General features: G+C 54.3%; 1 protein-coding gene across 2 annotated transcripts in view; it reads left to right on the top strand.

The window, feature by feature from the left end:
* MAP3K7CL (MAP3K7 C-terminal like) overlaps positions 1–18517 on the top strand; it is a 31446-nt gene that overhangs the window by 8525 nt on the left and 4404 nt on the right. Inside the window, exons 3-4 of one of the 2 annotated variants that reach the window (XM_045852587.1) lie at positions 3159–3223; positions 13358–13473. In XM_045852587.1, coding sequence (XP_045708543.1) covers positions 3159–3223; positions 13358–13473 — 181 coding nt within the window. Of the gene's footprint in view, positions 1–3158; positions 3224–12095; positions 12228–13357; positions 13474–18517 lie in introns of those variants that run through there. The other variant, XM_045852588.1, reaches the window with a different exon arrangement.

Genomic DNA, 18517 nt, shown 5'->3' with positions numbered 1-18517 from the left:
TCTCAGGGTTTGTTCTGTTCATGAAGCTAAACGGACCCACTGCAGCGGACACTCTTCCGGTCTAAGATCACATCTGTCTTCTGATTTTGGTGTTAAAATGTTCTCTGTCACCCTGGCTGTATGGGCCAGTGGGTTGGACATCATCTCGCAAAGCGGAAGGTTGCCAGTTCGATCCCTGGTCAGGGCACAGGCCTGGGCTAGGGGCGGGGTCCCTGGTCACCGGCCGTATGAGAAGCCACCGACCCATGATTCTCTCCCACATCCATGTGCCTCTCCCTTCCCTTCGCTCCCTTCCCCTCCCTGGAAACCCTCTCTCCCTTCCTGTCTACAAAAACACAGCAATGAAAACACGGTCCCCGGGTGAGGCTCAAGTAGGAAAGTGTTCTCTCTGCCATGAAGAGACACCGATGATCGGCGGGAGGAGTTTCTGCATCGGTCCCTAATTCCTCCTTTACGCTCCACCCTTCAAACAGTCTCTGGGCTCCGTTTGCAGAGCCCGTCAAGCCCGCGGCACCCCTGTGAGAAGGACGCCGACGAGTTATTATTCCCTTGACACACTGCAGACAGGATGAAGGGTCCACCGACTCGGCACAGAGCCTCTGTCAGCGCCTTCAGCACATTCGGAAAATAAATGCATTTTAATAAAATGCACCTGCATCTGATTTTGTCACTGCATAAACCCGTCTGGCAGCTGCTCTTTTTTTAAAAAGGGGCAGGCTTGGGGGGTGAGGGGGGTGTCCCCCACACGGCGGCTGCACAGGCTGTCCCATGCTTCTGGAAGCGCCGGAGCGGACCTCACGGCGCTCGGGGGCCGACCCTGTGTCACCGACCGCACGTCCGGTGGCGCCCTGGCCGGTCACGGCCCAGCTGTGGTCCTCGAGGCCTGACCCACCCCCTCCTCTCCTCTTGGCCCAATCCTGTGATTCACTGTTCTGCTTTTAGCGCATTTGCCTATTTCTAAAGCCCGCCACGGAAGGTAGCCACCGTGTAAAAGCAAGCACACCACACACCGGCGTGGGCCGAGTAGTGAGCAGCTTTGTGAGCTGCCACTCTTGGCGGGGGTGGCGGGGGTGCCGGCCACAGCAGGTGGCCGGGCGGGATGGGCAGGGCTGGCCGCAGGCTCAGCCGGCGCCTGATGTCAGTCTCTGGGTCCCTTGTTTCCGCCGCCCTGTCCTGTGTGGATTAATCCAACTCGATTCGTTTTTAGTAAGAGTCCTACGTTTATCTTGCTTGTCCTTGTAAACCAGGAACCACATACTTACTTCTCTGTCAGCCAAGCAGGGCGTTCTAGCAGCCCGGGAACCCCATGGGAAGCCTTCACTGACCTGCAGATTGTCGGCGTGGCCTCACGCGTGTGCCCGCATGTGCTGTGACCATCAGTGACGACGCATGGGCCTGCTTAATTCGGGGTCACGCCAGGTCTCTGCTGTCTCCCTTGCTGGGGCAAAGCGCATGAATTCTTGTCCGTAACAGAGGGGGAAGGAGCGTGGCTTCTCGGGGCGCAGGGTGGACGGAGGCCGGGGAGCCCCAGCGCCGCTCCCTGCCAGCCCTCGGCACCCTCGATTTACAGCCCGCGCCGCTCCTCCCACAGCTGGCTTCTGCCCCCACACGCCTGCTCCCCTGTGCGTGTCGTCGGGGTTCAGACACCAAAGTATAAGGCGTTCCCGTTTGCCCACAGTGTTCTGGCCTTGAACTCACTGAGCCAAAATAATCATGATGTCTGGGAAGCTGATATTTTATTGAAGTGTATTTAAGTGTACCTTTGACCCAGATCGGTTGAAAAGACTGGAGGTTTGATCACGAAGGCCACCTCTAACAGGGTGGTGGCCAGAAGCGAGCATCTCTGTCCTTGGTCGAGTCCTGGCAAACAACCAAGGTGGGTTTGAAGCCCGCAGCACCGGGCAGAAGCTGTCCCCTCCGCCCTGCGCGGGAAGGGAGCCTTGGAGGGGCCCAGGGACGTGCTTCCGCTGGAGACTGTCCCCCGACCTGTGGGCAGGGTCCCCACTGGGACCCGCGGTTCCTGCCCTGAGCCACCGTCGGCGGGCGGCTGTCGGGCCGCTGCTCTTCGTGTGCACCCACAGCTCAGGCTGTTCCGGGTGAGGCTGCGGCCGAGGTGAGCGCGTCCTCACTTCGGTCGTCTTCCCGGCGATGTCTTCAGCGCCGGCTGCAGCCGGAGCTGCGCCCACGGCCCGCCGCCCCTCTCGTTCGCTGAGCTTCAGCTGTCGGCACAGATAGGCCGGACTGCAGTGGTGAGAGAGCAAGGACGCCGTCTTCCTTTTCCTCACCACCGCGGACGACCGCTCTGGGTTTCCGTCACCCTCTAGCCTGTGATCTGTCTGAGTCTCCTCGTCCCGTGCTCCTCGGAGGGGCTGTCAGCAGGAGGGAGCGCGAGTGGGGATCCCCGCCGCAGGGCGGAGCCTGTGTCCCCTGGGCTGCGGAGGCCCTGCTGGCGGGGCAGCGGACCCCTCCTGCCATGGCTTGTCTGCAGGACGCTCTTGAAGGGGTCAGGGGCGACTGGGGCATTTTAGGCCAAACTCCTCTCAGGCTCCCTCCGACACTTGTGGGGTCTGCCTCTGTTCACCCAGCAACACCTGCCAGGCCACAGGCCCGGAGGCAGGGGTGCCCCTCTCTCCTGGACCCCTGTAGCGGGCGGGCCCCGGCCGGGTGTCTGCCCTGTCCCCGGGGGACCCAGAGCCACGCGCTGGTTAACTGCCCGTGGGTGGGGAGGGGCCGTAGGGGCGGAGACCAGAGCCGTGGGAGCCGGCTGCCCCGGCCCTTGGCCCTTCCGAGTGAGGCCCTCGTGGTGGCTCACGCGCGCCCTCTGACCCGCGGGGGTCCGCTCACCCCACTGGCGCCCGTCGAAGCGCTTCCCCGGACCTCACGTGTTCGCTTCCGGGCGACGCAGGGGTGCTGGCGGCCGGGCGGCGCTTCTGAGCCGGAGAGCCACCCGGGACCGTTTGCGAGGTCTCGGCCTGGCGGCCGGAGCTCCCGATCCCCCGGTTTGCATGGAAAAGGACCAGGACGGTCTCCTGCGCTCTGGGTGTCTGCAACCCGAGCGACGGGGGCGACGGGGCAGGGGCCGCGGCGGCTGAACCGCGGGGCGGCTCCCGTGCGCCCAAGGGCTCCGCAGTGAAAGCCGCCTCCTTCCGCTGTTTCAGATGACTCGCCTCCCGAAGAAGACGCCGCCCCGCCGGTCCTCCCCGAGCTAGACCAGCAGCTGCAGGTGAGGGTCTTCTCGTCTCCCTTCTCTCCGTCTCAGTCTCGTCGGCTCGGGTAAGCCGAGGAGCAGCCCGCCCGGGGGGCCGAGACGGAGGGAGCGCAGGCCTGCGGGCTGGTGCGCACAGACCCCGCCTGCCCGGCCCCAGGCGGGCGGGAGCCCCGGGGCCTGGGCGGGCGGCTCTGCCCCCTGCGCTGCTGCTCGCTGCTGAGTCTCTGCAGCGCCCCCACGGGGCCTGGGGGCTCAGGGGTCTGGGAAAACCCACACGGGGTGGGGGCAGGGGGGCGTGCCATGCAGGGCGACGCCCGGATACTCTCCCCTTCCCTGCTCCACCCCGACCCTCTCTGGTTCTGCCGGCTGTTAATAGAACATGAGTATGTTATGTTTTAAGTAAAGTTTTTGAAGATTTTATGTATTGAGAGAGAGGAGGGGAGGGAGAAAGAGAGGGGGAGAAACATCCATTGGTTACCTCTCGCACGCGCCCCACGCGAGGACCAGGCCCCGCCACCCGGGCCTGGGCCCTGGCCCGGAACCCGACCGGGAGCCCCTGCTGTGCAGGACGACCCCGGACCCACACCAGGGTATAACTGTGTGTCTGTGCCCACGGTTTTCCTGCTGTATTTCACGGTCACCTCGAAGCTGTCGCGCTTCCTGGGGTTACGAGGAAGCCGTGAGCGAGCGGCTCTGCAGCCCACACAGCAGCAGCCGCAGCAGCAGCACAGTCGGTCCCGCCGCCGCCCGGCAGGGGGCGCTCACTCTGCTGCGCGGCACTGGCACCAGCGCTGTTCCCCCTGGGGACACCGACGGTCCCCCCCGCCGCCCCCGTCGGGGGTCCTTCTCCGCGGGAGCCACAGCCCCCTGCCATCGCCCACGTCATTCCTCTGAAAAAGCACTCCGTTCCATGGCTTTAATTCCAAGTGACCTGTTTCAGAAATCAACTCTATTTAATTATTTCAATCCAACAAGACTGTTTCATCCTTACGGGCCCTTGATGAGTCAGGCTGCTGAGAGGCCGTGTCCGGCTCGTGGCTGCTCTCGTGGCCGTGGGCATCCCAGGCCCGTCAACAGGCTCGCTGCGCCTCTCCGAGGACGGACAGGACACCCGGCACGTGGGCAGTGGCTTGCTGGGGCGGGGGGCTGGCACGGCGTTCGAGACCAGCCTTTGCCCGCTGTCAGGCCCCTGGGTCAGGGCCGTCTCTGCCTGAGGCTGCCCTGCTGCTGTGCCCACGCCCTGGGCACGGGCCCGAGGGGACTGGGAGGGAAAGGCTGAGACCGGACACTGGACCTCAGGGCAGGACTCTATTTCCACGTGCACCCGAGCCCGTGGATGTGGGCTGCTCTGCGGCAGCAGTGTCCGCACGGAAGTCCATGCGCAGGCTGGCTGCTCACAGGGGCAGTCCGCTCCCCCTCCCTCCCCGGCCAGGGCTCTCGGGGTCACTGGCCACCGGGCTGCCCTGAGGAAGGACCAGAGGTGGGTCACGAGGGCGGGTGGACGCCTGTGCACAGCCCTTTCTCCTGGAGCAAACCGACCCCGATGACCTCGCTGGGGCCCGAACACCTGGCCCATGGAACAGGCGTGACGCCAGCCCTGCCCGCCTGTTTGAGATGAGAAACCAGGGTCAGACTTTGGTCCAAACTCATTTGCCAGCTCAGATGGCCCGTGGCCTTGAGTCCAGGCAGCCTTCCTTCCCGGACACCTCCTGCGGAGCCCGGGGCAGCTCACGTGGCTCCAGCAGGCGTGGGCTGTGCCGTCTCTGGTTTGCGAGGTGGCCACAGTGCGGTCCCACAGCCACCTGATGAAATCTGCTCCGGCTTTCGGTGTCCACTGCACAGGCTTTTGTCACTGATAAGATGCAGCCATAAAATAGCTATTTGGTGGACACTCTATCACCAACTTGACCCCCGGGATTTTTCTGTTGCTTTGCCAAGAATGTGGACATGTTTGAGCATGTAATTCCCGGTGCTTCTATTTCCACAGAAGCCAAAAAAAGCGCATGCAAGAATAGCAGTGACAGACATGGCTCTTGATGTCTCTATTCGCGCAGACCGCTGGGCAAGAGGCCGTGGGCCAGGTAGCAGCCTGCAGGGACATCGCCTTCCTCGACCGGGGTGGGGGTGGCAGGCCGGTTCTGTTTGTGCCGGCTTCTTTCCTGGAAAGGGCTTTCGCGTCTCCGTGGCCCTGAGTGGCATGCCCGGGTGACACTACTTCACACTGGACGGGGGCCCAGTTTTATGTCCACTTCCCAGACCGAATGAGAAACCATCCCATCCCTCTTCTTCAGGCCTGCTTCCTTTTCTTCCCGGTGGCACTGACCGGCCCCTCTGGGCTCTGAAGGGCGTGCGGCCCGTTAACAGGCCCTGGGTCTCCGTCAGCGGCAGGCTTGTTCTCGAACGGAGCACTGCAGCTGCGTTCGGAGGTCATGGTTTGGCTTACAGATGGTTCAAAGCTAAGCCGTGATGTGATCTAATTATTGGCATTGGAACGAGGAAAAGGTTTTTCTAAAAATCTTCTTTAAATTGAATTTATTGGGGTGACAACAAAAGTATACAGGTTTCAGGTGTACATTCTCTAACACATCATCTGTACACTGTCCTGCGTGCCCACCACCCCGAGTCCAGTCTCCTTCCCTCACCATCCATCCCCGTGTCCCCTCCCCGCCCCCTTCCCTCTGGTCACCCCCACACTGTTGTCTGTGTCAGTGGGGTTGTTCTTTGTTTTGTTTTTGTTTGTTTTGTTTTTGTTTTTGCTCAGTCCCTTCACCTTTTTCACCCAGTCCTCCTCACACCACTCCCCTCTGACAGCGTCAGTCTGTTCTCTGTCGATGAATCAGTTCCTATTTTGTTTATTAGACTCCACATAGAAACGAAACACTAATTCTAAAGAATACACGCACCCCTATGTTCACAGCAGCATTACTTACAACAGCCACAATTTGGAAGCAGCCCAGGTGCCCACGAGTAGATGAGTGGATGAAAAAGCTGTGGCACACTTGCACAGTGGAATACTACGCAGCAGAAAGAAAGAAGGAATTCTTACGTTTTTGCGACAGTGTGGGTGGACTTGGAGAGCATCACGCTAGGTGAAATAGGCCAGTCAGAGAAAGGAAGATGCTTCTGTAGTCAGGTAAAGAACATGCTGATGAGAGGGCGCTAATAAACTTCCTGTTGGGAATTACAAGGACGGCTGGCTGCCAGGGCCGGGCTCAGCGCCGCAGCTGCTGGTTTTGCGACGTGGGGAGTGCCGCGTCCTGGCTGTGAACCCCGCTTTCCTGAACTGCGGAGTGGAGACAATGCTGTGCTCGCGTGGCTGGGGGAGCTGATGAGGAGCAGAGACAGCCCCGTGCTTGGCGACACGAAACACCCCTCAGTCAACATGTTAACCCCTTCCCCTACGAGATGCTCAGAGTGAAGCGCCGAGGGAGTCGTAATGATCCGTCCAATTAAACAAGGGGAGCACCTCACTGGAATCCCGAGTTCAGGAGGGAGGCTCTGACGCCCTCTTCATCTCAGGAAGTTAAGGTGCTTGGAAAACAACACGGCTTCTGACTGTTTAAGCAAGTTGAGCAATAGTTTCACCCCCGTCCACCCTGAAGTCCCCTATCTGATCTGAGGGGACAGTGACAGGTGTCTCTGTGGCACACACTGACCTCGCCTTTTCTCAGACAGTGTCTGGCAAGGCAGAAACTGAGGTCACCTCCACAAATAAACAGTGTGTGGCTGGAGGTGTGTGCTAGAATGTCTTGTTATCCGAGCAGCTCCTCCAGACACTTCTTTTAGGTCTTGCATCAATGCACCGCTTGGGAGCTCAGGAAGGAAGACAGAGAAAACGGAGCGGTCTCAGCATCCCGGAGTTCCTGAGCATCCAGCAGGAAGTGGCTGCTTTTTTTTTTTCCTCTCAACATGTTGAAAAGTATCTCACAGTGTTCTTTGGCTGCTGTGACCAGAGAGAAAATATATACAGTTCCTTGGAGCTTTACAATGATACCTTTAATTTTGGGGGGCTGGGGGGACCCAGTGGTCATTAGGACACGCCTTGTAGGAAACATTGGAGACACTCCCGAGTTACCTCCGCCTGTACTATGGGCTATGCCAACAGAAATGATAAACATTAGTCATCAAACCATCACATAACGTACAAAATATGCTGTATGTTTGTTTGTTCCTACCTTGACCGTAATAGATACTATAGAAATGTCAGTTCTTAAAATGTTTTTAAAATATTTGAAATTCTAAGATAACAGCATTTTCAAACATCACAATCAGTCCTGAGTACGTTTATCCACTAATAGTTTTAACAAATTGTGCTCGTTAGTTTGGGGGTGTTGAAGTGCAACATAAATTTACACCAGACACGCCCGACTGCCCCCCAATGTAAAGGTCACACCGAGACTTCAGGAATAAATACAAAGTCTGCTCAGCAACTGTAGAATATTTAGCTCCCTAAATATATCTGGTGTGTGGGAAGCTGGGAGAGGAAAATTAACTTCTTACATTTTCGAAGTGGCCGGGGCCAGCGGCATCAGAAGACGCCAAGCAGAAAACGGAAACGCTTAAGCCGGCTTTGCCGCTTGAGGCGCTCGGCCAGGCCCCTGCCGCACGCTGGCGGCCGGGCAGACAGCGGAGGTGGGGCGGCGTGGCTCGCGCTGGCATTCTCGGGACCGGAGCCTGTGGCTTCTCTGTTACTTCATCCTGATAAATCGGTCCTGACGAGTGGGGTGGGGACCGGGGCAGCAGAGGCTCGCTGTGCTGCCCTGTAATTTAAGGCCCTTGGAAGCTCCGTCCCCAGCAGCTGGAGGAGGCGGAGGGGGGAAGGGGGGCAGGAGGAAGTGCCCTCCCGGGCTCTGACCTCACGCAAACCCCCGTCGGTGTCTTGGAAAAGTGGTTCAGAGGGGGCCGTTGGGAGGATGTCTCAATTTAACCTCGGAACTGGCCAGGCTGCGAGCAGAGCGGATGCCACGGTGCTGGCAGCGCCTGGGAAGGCTTCCACGGCCCACAAATCTGTGCACTCGGACAGCTTCGCCTCGTCCTTTCAAACACAGTGTCTTTGCATTGCTTTTCCTCGAAATGTAGGACTTCACTCTTAAACAAGAGTGTGCAATAAATGCATCCAACGTGTGGGAGGATGGAGCATGATTATGGAGGAAATAAGAAAATTTTCTCCTCCTGAAGCAAAAGGAAATTCACCATCAACATGAAAAGCTTATTTATTGCTGGCTCATTCCCAGACTGGATTCTAACTACAAAGGTCTCTTGGACAAGAATAGTTAAAATTAAGCAACGAGAACTGAAACAAAAATAAAAGTGTTAATTCTTATTCCAAGAAGTTAACAGACTGTTTCATTCAGTTACCACAGGCTTTCTTTTAGGAGATTTTTTAGTTATTGGTGTGAACATGTGTTAGTAGCTTAACCGCATGTGAGGCCAGCTAATTCACGAGTACCAGTGTTTCTAAACGTCACGTGACAGAGCTCCATTTTTACACTGGAAACTGGACTCTTGCCCTCGAATGCCAGGAATCTTTCCTCAGGCAAGAACATCAATGGCCACTGTGGGCCACACGCTGTCTCTCGTTGTGAGTGGCCGTGAGAGGGTAAGACGGCCACTCTCGGCGGCGGCCTGGAGATGTGGCTCGCACACACAGACACGCACACACAGTCCATCACAAAGCCGTGAGACTGTTCTGTGTCATACAGAACACCCCAGGTCGCCTCTCTATAGCACTACTTTTTGTATCAGGAATGAAATCTAAATATTTTTAAGTATGTTTTATTGATTATGCTTTGTCCCATTTTTTTCTCCCCTTTATCTCCGTCTGTCCTGTACCCCCTCCCACCAGCATTCCCCCCCTCCTTAGTTCATGTCCAAGGGTCGTACGTGTAAGTTTTGTGACTTCTACATTTCCTATACTATTCTTAACCTGCCCCCGTGTACTTTGTACTGACCATGTATGCTCCTCATTACCTGTACCTTTTCCCCCTGTCTCCTCCTCTCCTCCCCACTGATAACCCTCCGTGTGTTCTCCATTTCTGTGATTCTGTTCCTGTTCTAGTTGTTTGCTTAATTTGTTTTTGGTTCTGTTTTTTAGGGTCAGTGGTTGATAGTTGTTTGTTGTCATTTTATTCTTCATTGTTTTGATCATCTTCTTTTTGTTAGATAAGTCCCTTTAACGCTTCATATAGTAAGGGCTTAGTGATGATGGACTCCTTTACCTGCCCTTCCATTCTAAGTGATACCTTTGCTGGATAGAGTCATCTTGGATGTAGGTCCTTGCCTTTCATGACTTCGAATACTTCTTTTCAACTCCTTCTTGCCTGTAAGGTTTCTTTTGAGAAATCAGCTGATAGTCTTATGGGAACTTCTTCATAGGTAACTGTTTTCTTCTTCTTCTTTTAAGATTTTATCTTTATCTTTAATCTTTGGCAATTGAATTATGATATGTCTTGGTGTGGCTCTCTTTGGGTCTAATTTGTTTGGGACTCTGTGTTTCCTGGACTTGTATGTCTATTTCCTTTGCCAAATTGGGGAAGTTTTCTTTCACTATTTTTTAAATAAGTTTTCAATTTCTCACTTTCCTCTGTTCCTTCTGGCACCCCCATGATTTGGATGTGGGAACATTTAAAGTTGTCCCAGAGGCTCCTAAGTCTCTTCTCACTTTTTTGAATTCTTGTTTCTTTATTCTCTTCCAGTTGAATGTTTATTTCTTCCTGTTTTTCCAAATCACTCATTTGAGTCCCAATTTCCTTCCTGTCACTGTTGGTTCCCTGTATATTTTTCTTTATTTCACTTTGCATGGCCTTCATTTCTTCCTCCATTTTGCAACCATACTCAATCATTTCTGTGAGCACCCCGATTACCAGTGTTTTGACCTTTGCATCTGATAGGCTGGCTATCTCCTTGTTGCTTAGTACTTTTTCTGAAGTTTTGATCTGTTCTTTCATTTGGGCCAATTTCTTTGTCTCGGCGTGCCTGTTACATAGTAAGGGGCAGAGCCTTAGGTATTTGCCACGGTGGGGCAACCCATGTCCCTGTGTTGTGGTCCTGTGTGTGGGCGAGGGTCAGGGAGGGAACAATGCCACTTGCTCAGCTCTTACCCTGCTTTCAGCCACTTCCTCTGCTTCCCCCAAGTGAACTGCGCCCTTCCAGGTGCTGCCCTGGAGCTGATTCACGAGAGGGCCAGCTTGTGTATGTTCTAGGACCCTGTGGGTTCCTCCAAAGGACTCTCCTGAAAAGCTGGCAGTTTCTTCTGCCACTGCAACCCTCACAGGTTTTTACAGCCAGAGTTTCTGAGACTTCATTTCCCCGAGCTGGAACCCTGCGTTGCTCGGTCTATCTTGCTCCCCAGTTGTTCCTCCGTTTATCTACGAATATTTACGTGCGAATGTGGGACTGTCCGGTCCGCTAGCTGCTGCCTCACTGCAAGTCTTCTCTGCCCCAACTGCCCGTCTCCGCCCCTCCTACCAGTCTGAATGAATGTTTCTTCTTTGTCTCCTTGGTTGTTGGGCTCCCATACAGTTTGGTTTTCTGGCAGCTCTGGTTGGTTTTGTTTTTAAATTGATTGTTATCCTCCTTCTGGTTGTGCGAGGAGGTGAAGCATATCTACCCACACCTCCATCTTGAGTTTTTGTGTCTGAAATCTAAATATTTTAATACTCTAATTCACCAGAATTCCTGCTGGGATAAGAACATATGTTTAAAAAATTATGTGGAGAGCCCCCTTGGCTGGAGAAAATGTCCAGTGATGTCATCAGAGGCCCTTGAAGGAGGGGGGTCCTGCTGGGCAGAGGGCGCTTCCATTTGTCCGGTGGTGCTGGGGTCAGAGGCACGGGGTGACGAAGCAGCGAGAGGCTCTAAGCTCCCTGGGGAGAAAGGCAGCATGCCAGTGCCGGGAGCCTTAGAGAGTTCAGAAGACGGGCCAGGGCAGCAGAAAGGGTTAAGGACCACTCTTTTGTTGCACTAACTTTTTTTTTACTGTGGTAAAAAACACACGACATGAATGTTGCCACCTTAATCATCTGTAAGAGTACAGTCAGCAGGGTTAAGTGCATTCACAGTGCTGAGCAACCATCTGTGGAACTTCTCCGTCTTGCAGAACTGAAACTCTACTGATTAAGCAGCAACTCCTCATTCCCCTCCCCCAATCCCTGGCAACCAACACGACAACTTCACAGTGTTGTGGTGGCTTGTGTAAGATCACTTCCGTCCTTGCTTTAAAAAAACCCTAGCTGTTAACACTTTGATGCACACAGGGAGACCCTGAAGCGGTGCTAACCCTCCGTGCCAGGGCGGGTGAGGACAGAGCTTGCAGGGCTCAGGGGCCGAGGACACCTGGCACCTTTCCTCCCCCAAACACTGAGCACTCAGCAGTTTTGGCTTGTTCTTTAAAAACCGGAATTACTTCTTCCTTGTGGGGAACCTTGAAAATGTGACTGTGTAGCATGGTCATCCTGCTAAGAGCACAGGAGGATGCGGAATACATCCGGAACCACCCCTACCCTGAAATACCCTTGGCAGCAGGGGCCTGCTGCCGACACATAATGATGTCTTCCAATTTGCCACTATTAAAAAGTGCCGATTAAAAAAAAAGAACCCATGAAAAAAATTCCCACTTAATAAAAAGGTAAGGGGGGAAAGAGGCCTTCCTCTTTTTAAGACAATCATGCACCAACCTGATTTTCAGTTTTCCTTTTTAATGACAGCAGCAAAGGAAAGTCCCCCCTTGACTGCGGCTGCTCTCGTCTGAACCCTAATGCACATGAATTCTTCCAGAGAGTCTGGGAAGCTCTGGACTGTCACAGGCGTAACTGTGCTGAATCTGTGGTGCAGGCCCTGCCACCACACGGCAGTTACAGACTGAGCCGGGCGTGGGCTGCGTGTCCATCAGGTGGACACAGACACGCCAAGTCGCAGGGCCCGGGTGACGAGGCCTGGGTGACTGACTAGCAGAGGCTGCCCAGAGTGAGTGAGTTTCACTCGCCTTGCCGTTACACCTGGCGCTCTGCCAGGGGAACAGGTGAGAGCTGGTGAGGTGGGGAGTTCGAGGACACACTTGCAGGAGCCAGGAGCTCTGCATTCCCCTGGCGGGAGCTCCCTCTCCCGCGGCGAGCTGACTGGCGCCGCTTCCCAGTGCGCTGCTGTGCGGAAAGGGGCGACAGTCCCAACAGGCTGAGCACACGCTGAGTGTGTTCCGGGGCCCTAGGGAAGGGTACTGCATCACACAGTTTCTGTTAGATTTTCCATGACTCAGGACACAGATTTTCCACAGGGAGGCAAAGTTCCTCCAAATCAATTTTGAATTTTATTTCTTTTAAAAGACCTCTATGCAGAGGCCTGATGGCAAATGAGAAGGGTCACCGCGTCCATCAATCAGACAATGAACTATAGGATTTCTACTGCTTCCTGGATGGAGTCGCACCTGACACCCAGAGAGCTGCTGTGTCTTTGCAGAACGTAAGGAGAGGAGCAAGCAGTGCAGAGTTCACTAGTTCTCAGGTTACCAACATGAAAAAGCGAGAATCTGAGCAGACACACAGCCTACCCGCCTGGACCAGGGTGAAGGGAGGGTCAGACTGAAAAGCCTGTTGAACAGTGAAATCCTCTTTCTCAGATATTATGTAACATTCTCTGTAAATAATTGAAAAGTGAGTAAAAAACTCTTTAAAAGGCTATTAACTAGTGGTTCTAAAAGTAATGGTTTTAATAATGTGTTGCTAACTAGAAATTAGAGTGATAAACTCAGGAAAGCTAGTTCTTTAGAAACTGATTGCCGGATGTAGACTTTTCGACACGTGACGGTCGGGAAGGGTTGCCCGGGGGTCTCAGTCCCTCGCTGGGGTCGGAAGGCCCAGGAAGCCGGGCTCTTCGGGCCTCACTTGTCCTGTGGCCCAGCCTTGCCCTTCAGCTTGGGGGCACGTCCCAGAAGGGCGCCCTTCTGGTAGGGCTGCTCTCGCCAGCGATAAGAAGCCTGGGTGGCAGGACCAGAGCGCCTGAGCCATGGTCACGGAGCCTGACCCACCCCTGGGCGGCCCCTCCAACACAGGGCTGTGCCTGCGGGGCGCGGGGCAGGACCGAGGCCCCAGGGGCGCAAAGGGGTTGGTGACTTATTGATACAGGAAAATGACTGACTTCTTGTTGTTCCCGAAGCCTCTGCCGCCTTGCCAGGACTCCCTGGAGTCCATGCAGGTCTTCCGGCAGCACTGCCAGATCGCGGAGGAATACCACGAGGTGCGCAAGGAGATCGCGCTGCTGGAGGAGAGGAAGTAAGTGGCTGGAGCCGGGGATGGGGTGGGGTGGGGTGGGGTGGGGACAGGGGATCGGGGTTGCTAGGAAACGTGTGGTCTATTCTGCTCGGCAGAGACATGACCCAGAGGGCACCTCTGTGGGTCCGATGTTTCATTTTACGAGCGGTGAGAGGAACGGGGGTGCTCCCTTCCTCCAAAGGAAAGTTTTTAATGAGCATTTGAGCTCAGGGAATTAAACATGCCAAAATGCCACCCGGAGCCGTTCTCCGTTGCCCGTGAACGTGCCCACGGGCCCCAGCACTCTTTGGCTGCAGGTGGATCATACCGAACGCTTACCTGGAAGAGTTCCCGCAGCAGAGGGTTCGGTTCTGTTCAAGGTTAAGGTGACGTGTGCCTGCCGGATGAATGACGCATGCGTGCTGGACGAGCGACGCATGCGCATGCGGCTAGATGAGCGACGCGCATTGAAAGTGACCCTGTATTGAGCCCAAACAGACTGTCTTTCCTGGTCTGCCTCTCCCCTTCCTCTTGCTGAAGAGGCACGTCATATATATTTATTACTTAACTTTAAAATCGAAGCAAGTGAAATACATTGTTTTGAGAAGTTTATGACGTTGTCGGGAGTTTTGCGAGCCCCGCGCGGCAGCTGCACGGACCGGACTCCCGCGCGCACCGTGAGGCCCCGGCGGCAGGGGGCAGACCTCCCCTTACCTCCTCGCTCTGTTGCGCTGAAGACGTGACGTTGTACCTGGTTCTGGTGACAGAAGACGGAGGATGTTTGCGAGATCAGAAACCCAGCTCCCTGCCCGGATGCCTGAGACTCCCGTGTTTGGGGGTTTCCACCCGTTGACTGGAGTGGGCAGGCGGAACCTTGACCTGCAGTCCGAGTCCCGAGAGGAGAAGTTTCGTAAAGGAACGCAGGAAGCGGGTTGGTAGTGTGACCAGGGCTGCGAGGTTCCAGCGTGCAGGTGAGAGTGTGCGTGTGCGTGTGCGTGTGCGTGTGCGTGTGAGAGTGCGTGCGCGGACTGTGATGTCCTAACGGAGGAACAGGGGGCTCTGTGTTTGTCTGTATTTATCTTCCGATGGCCTTGCCGGGGCACTTCGTCACCTCCGCCGACGCGAGGCTCTCTATTCGGGGGCGGTGGGAGACGTGCCTGCTACATGACAGGGTCCGCGGGCTCACGTTCTTGTCTGCCGCCTTTACAGAACACGCGGGACACCGGCCGAGGGCCGCCCGCCTGGCGTGCGGTGGGGGCGGGCCCCTGCGCTGTTGGGAGCGCTGGCGGCTGCGGGCGGGAAGGCAGAGCCGACTCTGGAGGGAAGGTGGCTCCACCTAACCCGCCAAACCACAGAAATGTTGGCCGGACCCCCGATTAGCTGCTCACGGGCCTTTCTAAACAGCTGTCTAACTGGGAGGCAAAGGCCAAATTCTTTAGTTATTTTTTCCTTTCTTCTTCATAGTCTCCCAAATTTGTTTTTCATTATTCCCGCCTCTGCCATTTGGGAGGGGGACTCGGGGGCTCCAGATCTGGGTCGGTGTCCTGTTGTTGCCCTTGGTTGTCCTGCCTGTGGTTTCCGTCGCTCGGAGGGGACACCCTGAGCTTGGCCTGGATTTCGAGGCGGACCTCGCCTCGTCCCGTCCCGTCCCTCGCCGCCCCTCCCCCGCTCCCCGCCCACCTCCCCGCCCCCCCCCCCCCGCCCCAGTCGTCCCACAGGGCCGCACACTTTGGAGCACCGCGGGGCTCCCTGGAATGACCGAGCTGGCCCTTTCTGCGGGCTGGTGCCCTCGGCGGTCACCCACCCGGGTGCTGCCCCTGCTGACTGTGTGTGCAGACACGGACGCCCTGTCACATTCGGGTTCCACCCCCGAGCGGGGAGCTGTGCAGAGGGTCCGACACACGTGAGAGTGGCCGAGAGTGGCCGAGAGTGGCGATGATGGGGGGTTGTAATGCCCTCCATGCGGACGCTTTATTTGTAATTCCTGCGGTCCATATTTAAATATGGAGTCAGCATCTGTGATGAAGTCTAAGATAAATCGTCAAGATAGAACGTTTGGTTATATTGTAATTATAATGAGGGTTGTCTTCCAAGGCTTATCGGTGATCGTTGTTTTCCTGAACACTTCCATGAAGCAGAAATTCGTTTTGCAACAGGCATTTCCTAAACAGATCTTGTTTCCAAGCAACAGAAACTGGGCCACATGGGTTTGACCTAAATAATTGGCCGTCCATTTTTTGATGATTTGGATGAAAGTTCCCTCCTGATCTTTTTCTAAAGTATGGATGATTGCATTGCCCCCAGTGATCAGTTAGTGTCAGCTGGGTGCCAAGGGAGATGCACCCTTGGGTGCCTCCTTAGAAGAGTTCAGTCTCTGGCCTGATGCAGGCTGAACTTCTCCGGCATCTCCAGAGGAGGTCTCCCTGGATCACGTTCGGGGACCACAGCGGAGCAAGGAGAAATGTTGGCTCCATTATGTTGAATCATGGTGTTAGATGGTTTTTTCTGGGATTATAAATTCAGCATAGAATGAATTTAACTTAAAGGATCACTTCTGACCTATTGGCTAATAATGTAAGAAAAGCCTGTTCATACTTATATTGGATCTTTTTTTCTTCTCAGTTGAAAAAAAAATGACAATTTTATTGAAAGCTTTATAAAAGTTACCAAGAGGTACAGAATTCCTGCTATCATTTCTGTCTAGGCCTTTTGCAGGTGAATATTTTTATATAATTACATATCTAGTGACATGAAATATGTACAGGTTTTTTAGTTACAATTATAAGCCTTTTATATAACACATGCAGTTTTATGCATGTAATGGAAGCACATGGGAGTGAGATGTGGACCTTTTGTGACGTTTGAAACTTGTGACTAAACCGTCTGACGGAAAGTGTTTAATATACACCATTAAACAGCGGTTAGAGGCACCGTTCGATTTGCACCGAGGGAAAGTGGCTTTTCCCCAGGTACGTGTGCTTTGTCTTGTTCAAGGGGTTAACCTCTCGACTGTCCCACGCAAGAAGGTGTGCTAGCTGCTGTTGCTTCAAACGGTAGACTTAGAATGCCAGAACACTGACACACTCCTAGAAATGTCAGGCTGACACCTGCTACCGAGTTAAAGAACGTGACTCAGCAGCTTTCCGTGCACTCACAGGATTGTGCTGCCACCACCACGACTTCAGGGCATTGTTGTCCCCGAGGACACCCTTGCCCCCCGGGCAGCCAGCGGCGCCCCCAGCCCCCGCCCACCTGCTCGCTGTGACTGTGGGTTGTCAAATGCATCCAGACGGGACGTGTTCTTCTGTGAACGGCTTCATTTCTGTGGTGCGGTGTTTGTGAGGTTTATCCGTGTAGCGTGTGTCGGCACTTCATGCCTTTTTGTTGTCGAATGGTGTCCCCTGGGATGGACAGACCGGGTTTTATTAATCCGTGTCATCAGCTGATGGACCGTCGAGCGGTTTGCCCCTTTGGCTGTTGTGAGTGATGCAGCTGCAATGCCCGTGCACAACGTTGTGTGTGGACACGAGCTTCTAATTCCCGTGTGTTGTGTGCCTAGGAGTGGGGCCGCTGAGACACACAACAGCTCAGCATGTCACCTTCTGAGGGGCTGCTGGTGGCTGAAGTGGCCGCACCCCTTCATGTTTCCAGCAGGAACATCTGCGTGTTCTCATCGTGCGCGTCTTTGCCGACACTCACAGCATCTTTGAGACCGTAGCCATTCCGGTGGGTGCGAAAGGAAGTCTCGTGGTTTTCATTCACACCCCGCCATGGTGGAAAATATTGACTCCTTTTTCTTGTGCTTATGGCATTTCTGTGTCTTCTTGGTGCAATGTCCATTCAGCTCCTTTGGCCATTTTTTAAAAATTGTCTTATTATTGAAACAAGTTATAGAATTTTTGTGGGTTCATGCAAAACAGTAGAACAGGGTTTTCATACGGAGTTAACCTCAGTCAATGCCAGGCATGTTTCATGGCCTTTTTAAACACAGAAAAGGGTGATGGGGGAACGGCAGTCTCCTCAAGGGGAACCTGTCTGGAGGGAGGGAAAGGGAGCGGATGTGATTTGTCAAAGTGTAGTCAAAAGGGGCCCTGTTTTGGTTGGTAGTATAGTACTTAACTTATTCTGAAATTTCCAAATGTTTCGTTAGAAACATTTATTTCTTTAGGGCCCCAAAGGCAGAGGATTTTAAACTGCATTTTCGAGAACCCCTCCAGATTGGGAATGGAGGGGTGTCGGTCGGAGACCGGACCAGGGCCAAGCAGAGAGGGTCCGATTTTATCTGTTTTACTTGCTTCAGTTCTTTGAAAAATGGACCCCGCAGCTCTAAAATATTGAAAAGCAAACATCACTGTCACAGTCTAAGCACATTCTGTCAAATAGTTACTGAGACGGACCCCAGAAGGGGGTTTCACTGTCTTAAAGAAACAGTACCTGGACCCATCGCCCCTCAGGTGTTTGCAGGGCGGGTGGTACGTGGGGAGAACGTTTTGTCTTCCCTCCCGAGATGTCTGATGTGGGCACGAGGCCTCTGGGTGGGGTGCAGGGTTTGCATCCTTCTGCACCCCACAGAGAGGGGCTTCCCGAGACTGTCATGTGCCTCGAGACTCGACTCGAGGGCAAGTCCTGGTTTGCAACAGGGTTTCAATAAGCACTTGCTGAGTGAATGGAAAAAGAACTAAAGAACTGTCTTGGCTCCTCACTTTGCTCCAGCGGGTGAGAGAGAGTCACGGGATTCTTTCATTTTAGGGTTTAGTTTTGTGTGAAATCCCAGCATCCCAGAGTTTACCAGGCTGTGAGATTACACTTTCCATCAATGCCCCAATCATAATGGTGTGGGCGTCTCCCATTGCCTGATTACAAGCAGTCTATCCATTTAACTGGCATCTCTTGCCTAATCCTCTCCCTTGAAACCATGTTAAAGGAGACAAAACATTTACCTCCTTTGCTAAGGAAGAAGGCTCCAATTTCTGGGGGAGCCAAGTGAGGAAATATTTGACCTTTCACCTTATTTATGCCCCCAAATTAACTCTTTTGGAGGTGGTAGTGGAAAAATCTATTTTCT

Source organism: Phyllostomus hastatus, unplaced genomic scaffold (assembly GCF_019186645.2).
Source record: "Phyllostomus hastatus isolate PE091 unplaced genomic scaffold, TTU_PhHast_1.1 phas_contig_948, whole genome shotgun sequence".
Lineage (NCBI taxonomy): Eukaryota > Metazoa > Chordata > Mammalia > Chiroptera > Phyllostomidae > Phyllostomus > Phyllostomus hastatus.
Note: the sequence above shows the minus strand (reverse complement) of the source record. Positions and strands in the feature narration are given on the sequence as shown.